The 9,287-nt window shown below is 43.9% G+C and overlaps 2 protein-coding genes across 7 annotated transcripts; one reads left to right on the forward strand and one right to left on the reverse strand.

The window, feature by feature from the left end:
* Positions 1–174: 174 nt before the first annotated feature.
* Positions 175–4,289, reverse strand: itpkca (inositol-trisphosphate 3-kinase Ca). Its single transcript, XM_070983699.1, has 7 exons — positions 4,196–4,289; positions 2,323–2,422; positions 2,022–2,235; positions 1,456–1,660; positions 1,199–1,300; positions 1,041–1,112; positions 175–880 (listed from the first exon to the last, which is right to left on the reverse strand). The coding sequence occupies exons 1-7, from the start codon at positions 4,235–4,237 to the stop codon at positions 674–676; spliced, it is 942 nt and encodes a 313-aa protein (XP_070839800.1). The 5' UTR covers positions 4,238–4,289; the 3' UTR covers positions 175–673.
* ccdc61 (coiled-coil domain containing 61) lies at positions 3,465–8,855 on the forward strand. 6 transcript variants are annotated; one of them, XM_070983694.1, is made up of 13 exons: positions 3,465–3,727; positions 4,642–4,799; positions 4,878–4,960; positions 5,519–5,679; positions 5,798–5,950; positions 6,031–6,238; positions 6,338–6,420; positions 6,554–6,774; positions 6,875–6,953; positions 7,049–7,246; positions 7,330–7,375; positions 7,715–7,781; positions 7,876–8,855. In XM_070983694.1, exons 2-13 carry the CDS (start codon positions 4,652–4,654, stop codon positions 7,968–7,970), a joined length of 1,542 nt encoding a protein of 513 aa, XP_070839795.1. In that variant the 5' UTR covers positions 3,465–3,727; positions 4,642–4,651; the 3' UTR covers positions 7,971–8,855. The 6 variants fall into 6 exon arrangements, with proteins under 6 accessions (XP_070839795.1, XP_070839798.1, XP_070839799.1 ...); XM_070983697.1 differs by having other exon boundaries at positions 3,510–3,727; positions 6,338–6,438; positions 7,876–8,118; XM_070983698.1 differs by having other exon boundaries at positions 3,510–3,727; positions 7,330–7,363; positions 7,876–8,118.
* The last annotated feature ends 432 nt before the right edge of the window (positions 8,856–9,287 follow it).

Consider the following 9,287-nt stretch of genomic DNA (forward strand, 5'->3'; position numbering starts at 1 on the left):
TGCATGCTAGCAGAGCTTAAAAACAACAACTCTGTTGTTTGTCCCTCATAACCAAAGACAAACTTTCTACAAACCATGATGCATTTAAATAAACCATTTCAACCTTGTGCAATAATGACGCTAATAGTGAGGCAAACAAATCCATTAAAGAAATGCAGGAAATAAGGCCACTTTACAGCATCACAGCTTCAGCACCATTTTAATGAGACAGTGTAACATTTACACTACTGATCATCTCAACTCAGAAGGGGCAGACACATCTTTGGCTTATAATTGCTCATGCGATGTGTTTTCTGAAATAACGAGTGGGTCATCTCAAGACAGTTGGGTCGGACGTCTCCTGCTGAGGCTGGAAAATGAGATTGTGCTTGTAGGTCTATGCAGTGGTCAAACTTTACAAGGCTCATGTTGCTCAGAGACCCCATAAATCATCAGTGGCCTCTGGAACCACGTGGTCAGGCGATTTACTGAAAGAAAATCTGTTCTGGAAGAGAATTTACTGGATGACACACTTTGCAAAATGTGACGTTATTGTAATCAATCAAATCCTCCCGTTTTTACACCCTCATACTGTATTTTCTAATAGAGTTCATTCCCACAATTGAACACAACCATTTCAGGAGCCTTTACTCATGACTGGTGAGTAAATTTCCCCACATTTTTAGAGTGGCTTTCAAGTCAGTGGTAGCATGTTGGTCAGTATATCGATGAGGTTGTCCAGACCCCACAGGTAGCCATCTTCTCGATTGCCCTCTACCCACGGAGTGCGGTGGTCCAAGGTGAGGTCCGCCGGCGTGGTCACAGTCTTTCCAAAGTCAATCATCCAGACTCCTGTTCTGCCTGTCCAGTCATGTACAAACAGTAAAGAGCTGCCCACAACCTGCAGGGATACAGCTGTTAGACAAAGGTTCCACTTCAGGACAAATGTTCCCAGCTTGTTTGCAGCTCAGTGGTTATTTACCTCTCCTTTACACTTCCAAAATCCTGTTCACATCAACAACATCAACCACACTGTTCAACAAAACCATCCCACATCTGACCTCATGCGCCCTGAAGAAGTCTGACACCTCCAAAACCTGCCGCAACTGTTTCAACCGTCTCAGGTAGCCCCACTGAACAGAAAGATACAAGATTTACAAGAGAGGCAAGAAAAAAAACAATCTATGAGTACATGAAAGTCAGCGGGGGTCACACTCACCACAATGTGTGTATTGGAGTCAACAAAGTTGTCGAGTGCTTCCTTCACTTGCGCTCTGCTTTTGGTCCTTTTGAAGTTTGTGTGACATTCTTCGTTTGCCTTCTGCACAGGAAATGTACAGGTTACAGCATTAGAACACAAAATCTGGAGCTTTTACACGATGAAAAAGACATTTAGTGACATATTTTTCAAGGATTTACTCCCTGTACATTAAGATAATCTATGAGCTGACACAACCATCTTTGACGAGAACTTACCCTGAATCCTTCGATACGGAAACCCAGAGTTGCTGTGGAGCTCAGCGTCTCCCTCCACTGCATGTACCTGGTTTTCAGCACCGCCTGCTGGGCTCGTTCCTGGACTGTTGGGGCCTCCGGGTCCACAGCCACCATCTTCTCATACATGTCGTGACGAGGCTGGGGCCGCTCGCGGGCCATCAGCAGCTCCTCCTCGAGGTATGTGCTGTGAGGGACAGTGCGTCAGTGTCAATGAAACTACGTGTACTGCTTTAACATCAGACCCAATAATGTGATTTGATCGTAAAAGAGAGAGAAAAAGATTCTCCATGACAATCTCTGTAACTAAATTAAGTCACTGTTAAATTTATAGGTGTTTTATAATGTTGAATTTCAGCCTCTAAAACTGCCTGAGCCCTAACTGAGCATTTGTAACTAAGTTTGTGGACTATTTAAACCACTATTATTACTTATAAGAAAACTTTTCCTGATGATCAGGACTTTTTTTGCTATTTTTTGTTGCACTGTTTACAAAAAAATCAAATTCAACTGCTCTCAGTCATAAATATTCTACTGTCTAAACTAACCGACTGCCCATCTTGCAGTCCATGATGGCTGGGGTGTTGAAATGGGTGAGCAAGTTATCCATCATGTTGTAATCCTGCTCGTCCCGCTGCACTACACCGTGGTAGGCTGGAACAAAGGGCCTCAAAGCGTCCTCCATCAGCCTGAGGTAGCATCGTTGCTCCCCCTCACAAAACCTCTTCAGCAGCGTACCATAATCCCCAACACGAAAGCTCCCTGGGAAGCAAACAAGGAAGAGAAAACTATTTTTTTTAACCAGAATTAGACCAAAATGAAAGACAAACGAGACTAGACAAAACAAACCTGCATGCCCGACCACTTGCAGCCACTGCTCAGGTTTCTTGGGAGTCATAGGAAAGAGAGATGAAGAGCTGCAACTTTTGTGTTTCTTCCATGTGGAGTTCTGCATCAGAAAAAAAAAATACACAAAAGTTTCAGTCAGTCATTCTTTAGCGCGCACACACACAGTCGGTTACACTCCTCTGCTGCCTGTGTTGTTCTGCGTCTTTATCAAAACGAAGCAAGGACCTCAGACTTCAGACTTCACCTAATGGGTGATCGTCTCCGTGGAAACAGCCCGAGACAGGGTTGGCTCTGATCTGATGCAACAGGTTCATCAAACATTTACAGGAAGTGCTTATTTTCTGCTGAAAACTGCTATTAACCACTGAACCAAACAGTGGAAGGCTGAACACACAGATGTGGCAATGTCAACGTAGAAGCTGGCTCCCAGTGTTGAAACTGTGTTAAAAATGCAATGCTCACACTATTGTGTAAATCAATTTGTTGATCAGAGGAAAATACGTCTATTATTGTATTTATGATACCACTAAAATAATGAACTGGTAACAGCTTCACAAATATGAAGTGATGCTCTGTCTGTTCGTCAGATCATCATAAATAAGACACAAATGTAGCAGTACTCTTTTCAATTCATTGCAGCATTATTTGTTCTTATAGGCTGCAAATCATACAGTAAAGACATGTTCAAGGTGAGGGAAAATATCATATCCTGACATATCATGGGACATGTGTGTCTCATGCAAAAGATGCCTAATGTTATAGTTTACAGTGGCAGAAAGCAACTATGACTACTTCACTACAATTTAAATTTATTTTTGCTTTATTTAGATGCTACTTTATACTTCTCCTTTTTACTACTTTTTACTCGACCAGATTTATTTGACAGCTCCAGCTGCTATAGTCCCTTTACGTCACGTAAACTGATCACGTGATCAGTTCATAAAATATGATGCGGTGTTTCAGATGAACAAACCAATAAATGTAAAGTGCTGCTTCCACATTAATGCAAGAGTAACAGTGGTCCAATAATATAAACACATTGCATTTTTCTTCAAAATGAGTACTTCTACTAGTCGTACTTATTAAACTTTGCGTTTTTATACATTTGCCTATGGGGGGCAGCGGTAGGCCCGAGAGGCGTCGAGCCTCTGTCAAATGTCCGCAGAAGAAGAGGAGCAGCTGCAGCTCAAAGTAAAGAAGAAGAATTTAACGGTTCCCGGTTGTTGAACCGCCCCAGTCTCCACGGTGCCGGTGGCTTACTAATTGTTTTGGACTGTGTGGTACCGCCGGTCAAGCGACTAACGTTAGCTGTTTTATTCACTAAGCTAACGCACCGCTATGTTTTTCCAACGAGAAGCTATGTGTTGACATCTTACCCAACTGAGGATCATTACTGCAACCAAAGGTAACGTTAACATAATTTGTGTTTGGCGTTTTTTCGCACACTGAATAACGTTGTGTGGTTCTCGCACAGATAGCTTTATTAGCTAGCCAAGAGTCACGTTAAACTAACTAACGATAATGTCCGTGCTAACCTAGCTAACCTTAGCTAACGTTGGCCAGTTGGCGTTACTGAGCGAAGATGTCAACTCTCACTAGCTGCTCTGTCGACAGAGAAGTAAAAGACAGCGTAGTGTTGGTTTAATTTCAGAAGTCCGCAGTTGCAGTTTAACAGAGTCGACTCTCAAACTTGGCGTGAACTAGCTAAGCAGGCAACACCCCAGCGTCCGTAATGTTTTCTGTGCATACACAATGTAGGATGATTAACACAGGTTTCGTGTCCTAGTCTCTTTCACTCTGCACGGAGAAAGTGAAGTCAAGTGCGAAGTATTGCAGTAATGTAACTCAGCAAAAAAAGACGATAACAACTTACCTCGTAAAACACGCTTTCAAACACTTCCTGAGTACCCGACATATGATATGACCTACCGACCAGAACTTTTTCCAATAAAAATGATGACACCTTTCGAAATGGAGTCGGTCGGCTCGCTACCGCCCCTCGCGGTTTGTTTTGATGAAGCCAGACTGTCTGAAGTGAGCCAGGTGAGATGGGAGAGAAAGCCAGTGTAACCATATCAGGGTTGGGTTTGTCAAGCTGTTTGATATGATCTTGATGGATCCATTTGGTCTGAGGCTCTGAATCCTAAGCCCTCACCGCACTATGAGACATGTGTAACACTGAGCTCTCGTTTTCTTGGCAGTCTTTGCAAGAAAATTTGTTTTCTTAGTCAGATCTCGGTCATGATCGCGCTTAAGACCTTGTAGTTTGCTCCTGGTATCAGGATTCGTAGGAATAACTGCTTTCTCTTACACCACCAGACCCAGAGTGATGGAGGAGTGCTCTGAGGTGATGGAGGATATTGTATTTCGAGGAGTGGAGTTCTCTGTGAAGATAGAGGTGGACAAGGGTCTGCTGATAGTGGAAATCTCTGACTCACTGACAGCAGATCAGTGGAGGGGGGACTTTGATCCAGCATGTAAGTAGCAAAAATTTATTCTAGATTAAACATCAGGCGCAAATAGTCTCACTCACACTGTGTGAATTCTTTTTTCAGACATTGAGGATCTCACCCGCAAAACTGGCAACTTCAAGCAGTTCCCCATTTTCTGTAGCATGTTGGAATCAGCTGTTAGAAAGGTATGTTTGAAGGTGCACTTGGATAGAATGGGGGAAGGAAACGAAGAGGTGGCTGAAATGCAAACAGAGTCGCTGGAAAAATGTGAACAGACACAGATTTGCTCGAGGCTGTGTGAGCTAAGGCGAGACTCGGTCATTCAAGTTCAACGTTTCCACTCGAGCGAAAAATGCACGGTTATTCTGAGATGTCTTATTCCTGCTCTCCTTTCCATTAATACACAGGAACCAAAAGGAGAGGGACTGTCGTATACATACAGTACAAGCACAGTACACACACACAGACTTGTGTGTGTTGTTTAGTCCTGTCTGTCAGGCCATTTTAGGCTAAAACAGAAGTAATACACGGACCACAAAAATAGTCAAATTTGTGAAAAGACAACTTTATATCACATTAGTTTCACAATTCTCAGAAGAGAAAAATACAAAATTGTTCTTATTTTTGTGTATTTAAATGCTAAATGTAAATTAAATGGTTAAAAACATTTTTATTGCTGTGCATGTGGGCCAAGCCGACATGAAACCTCTCGGTTTTAGTCGATGTCTGTTTTGTTTCTGCAGACGAGTGATTCCGTTACGCTCGACCTCTTGACCTATGCTGACCTGGAGCTGCTGCGGAACAGAAAGGCGGGAGTGGTTAGTCGTCCTCGCGGCCATCAACAGCCGTCCGCTCTGACTGCCAAAAGATATTTAATCCTCATATACACCGTGGAGTTTGACAGGTGTGTGTGTCTCAAAGTTCATTTAGTCACTTGAGAAGCATAAGCTTGTTTGCTGATGGATGTCATTTCTCAGTGTTTTGTCAATGGTAAGAACTATGTAACTGTTTTGTATTTGTAGGATACACTACCCGTTACCCCTGCCCTACGTGGGCAAGCCTGACCCGGCTGCACTGCAGAAGGAAGTCCGAGCTCTGAGGGCTGAGCTCAGCACTGTCACATCTCACGGAGTTAACAAATCTGCAGAACTAGAAATACAGCGGCTACGAGCAGAGTAAGCTGCACTTAATCTCCAGCAGCAATATGCAGGGATGTGGGACTTTTGACTTCTTTATGTTTCATATTGTTTTCCAGGCTGGCTCTGGTGAAAGAAGAAAAGGAGGCCATGGCTAAGGTTCTGGAGCGACTGCAGCTCAGTGAAAGCGGTTCCACAGCCGGACGAGAGGACTGGAGGGTTAGAGACGTGGTGAGGACGCTGGAGGAGCAGCTCGTCAAGGAGAGGGCCAAAAGCCAACGCTCGGCGAGCAAGAGATGCCAGGAGCAGCGACTCCTGCTGGAGCAGGTGGACCTCTTCTGCTTCTCAGTAGTCAGTTGAAAAAGATTTATATTTTGTCCTTTGTTCCTCAGCTGGTTTTAACATTTTCTGCCCCGTCTCGGTTAGCTGGAGGAGCTGAGGGCTTCGGAGTGTGCTCTACGCGTTCGTGTCAAGAGTCTCACCAATGAACTGGCGTTACTCCGGAGAGGGTTAGACATTCTAAGCGTGTACTCTATCTTTACTTTCTCTCTCTTTCATTCATTCACTTACAATGTGGAGCTAACATTTGAAGCCTGTGTGTTGTTTGGCTACTTAGCGCACACCCTCTTTGTGTGTCTGCAGCAGAGTGACTCCGGTGTCTGCTCACATCAGCTCCCGAGTCGACGGGGAAATCTATCGCTCTCTCTCGCGCGACAGGAGGTCAGGGTACGGGGCAGTCAGGGCTCGCTCAGGATCCAGAGAACGGATGGAGAGCAGAGGGCAAAGGTCAGAGGAGAGAGGACGAAGGGCAGACTCCTCAGGACCACGTGCTCGCATACCCAGGCCATCCCCCTCTCCCACTGGTACTCTGCTCATGATGCTGCAGTAGCTCGGCCTATTAGCTCTACAGTCTAAATCTAATTCTTTGCTTAGATCTCAGAATTGCCATTTACTGTCTTACAGGGTCACAGGTACCACGCTTTGACCCAACTGCTTACATCCAGGACAGACAGCGCAGGCAGAAAGAGGCAGAACTCAAAAAGTTGGTTTCTGTTATTTTCCCTGCAACATTTTTGCTGGTACGCCAGCGTTTGGAGCTGCTCAGAACAATCGTCTGAACCCTGTTTTGTGTGTCAGACAGAGGAAAGTGCGGAGGGACATGCTGACATCACCCATTGTCCCTGAGAGAGGGCGATCACGTTCCAGAGAGGCTTATCCTCAGATGGCCCGGTCCGGCAGCAGGGGCAGGAGTCTATCAGTGGAGCGGAGAGGGAGCAGGAACTCCTCTGAGAGCTCATTAGTGGATATGGAGGAAATGGCCAAAAGTCTGTTGAGGTGATGGATTACCTTGGACAGGTTTTGTGAAGTCTCTGTTGTTTTAACTGGTTATTTTAATGTCAGTTGTTCTGTGTTTACAGAGGAAGAAAACAGACTTACAATGGACCCAGGGTGGTGAGTGACATGGTAATTATTGGTTATTGTTTATGCTGGTCTCTCATTTGTATATTTAAAGGACAAGGTGGGGCTATTCTACATTTTTCTTACTGTCAAATCCCATGAAAAGACCAGAACCAACCACGCATTTTTTCTCAATATCGTCCTGACCCTGTGGCTCACAGCCTCAACTCCATTTGTTCCTCCTGAAGATGGAAATCTTTTTTATATATGTAGTTTAATATAAAAAAAAAAGGCTCAGGAATTTCCTAAAACATCTGGGTAACGTCGTCTTTAGGAAGAAATGTATTAATACACATTGGTACAAGTGACAGCAGGATGGTATAGATGTGAATTTTCTTTTTCTAGTCCAGAGGAGGCCTTTTGAGCAGGAAGCCGTTATGCAGTACTCCATCGCACAGAATGAAAGACAAAGGTAATTCATCACAAGTCTGATACATTTTGCTGCATTTAATTTATTTTAAATGGGGTAACAGAAAAAAATCATCTTTTCATATCTCCAACCCCAGACAGCTCTGTAGATACAGGCACTGAGCTGTCGGAGATCGATGCCAGGCTGCAGGCACTGCAGGAATACATGAGGGACCTGGACACGGGACACTAACAACCACAGCAAAACCCGCTGTTCAAACCGTTCGTGGATATGTTCCCTGACGGCTGCGCAGCTCGGAGTTCAGGCCATCTTTTTGTTTTACTGCGCACAGACTGGGAAACACATGAAGCCTCAAACATGAGCGGTGGGTTTATCAGCAAATCCACGTTCATGTAAGAGACTGAAACTCCTTCTGGAGGGTCAGACGTCCTGGACTTCAGGAACCTACAGCAATCACTGTGAAAGACAACCTTTTGTGGACTGAATTTATTATTTTTTTAAATATGCTAAGTTTTTCTTAATTAACTTAAAATTTGACTGTGTCTGAGTGTCGTGTTATCTTTTTTACAACGTTACATGGAAGTCACATTTGGCAGTACCTCAGTCCATAAACCCTCTACATGCTTTTGATGTGTCCTTTCCTTTTTAAAAATTAGATAAGATATAAAATCAGCATTTTCAGTGCGTATGTTTTAATGTCTACTCTTTCCCGCACGAGCCTGAATTCAACATATCCAACGCATTTGAAGCATTACAGTCGATACCATGATATGAACTTGCATTAAACTGTAGCGTTTTCTACGGTCGGGACTTCAGTGGACCTACTCTCCCTTTCAGGTTACGTCCCAAACTCAATCATAAGACATTCATTTTGTTAAGGGAGCGATACTCATCATCAAAGACACATTGTTTTGGACTGTGGATGTTTGTATTTATGTGTACACAAATCCATACCTCTTCCATGGAGACCGTGCATGCAAGCGTCTGAACACTGACACCTTTCTTATGATAGTGAAACTGCCAAATTTTGTATGAAACTGCTGTATGTATACATGCACAAAGACTTGTTCTAATTTTTCCCCAATGCCTTTTATACCATCTAAAAATATAATTTATAAGAAACACACTCTGTGTAAAGACTTCTTTATGATCTTTACAGGTTTATACACGCTGCTTTCCTTTGTACTCATGTCAGTCGAAGCGGAGCCTGAGGGAAACCTTGAAGGGCCTCCATCACTGCAGCTGGCTGCCTTTCATTAATTAACAAATAACCTTCTGGCCAGGGAGCCTCTCTCTCAGGGGAGCACCGCAGTGTCTGAACAGCTGCTCTGTTTCTCCTGGGATGCTCAGGAGGGACACATAAACGCCTTATGTTGGTTTATGTTATAACGAAAGCTAATGCAGCACACACGGACTGACACTAACGTCGAAGCTGCTTTCTGAGGACGATCAAATAATGTGGAAATTATTTCCCCTCGCAAAGTTACAAGTTCATTGTCCTGCATAATTCCTACAGAGCTCCCTCACAACTTTCCCATCAATAACACT

The sequence above is a fragment of the Chaetodon trifascialis genome, chromosome 16 (assembly GCF_039877785.1).
Source record: "Chaetodon trifascialis isolate fChaTrf1 chromosome 16, fChaTrf1.hap1, whole genome shotgun sequence".
Classification (NCBI taxonomy): domain Eukaryota; kingdom Metazoa; phylum Chordata; class Actinopteri; order Chaetodontiformes; family Chaetodontidae; genus Chaetodon; species Chaetodon trifascialis.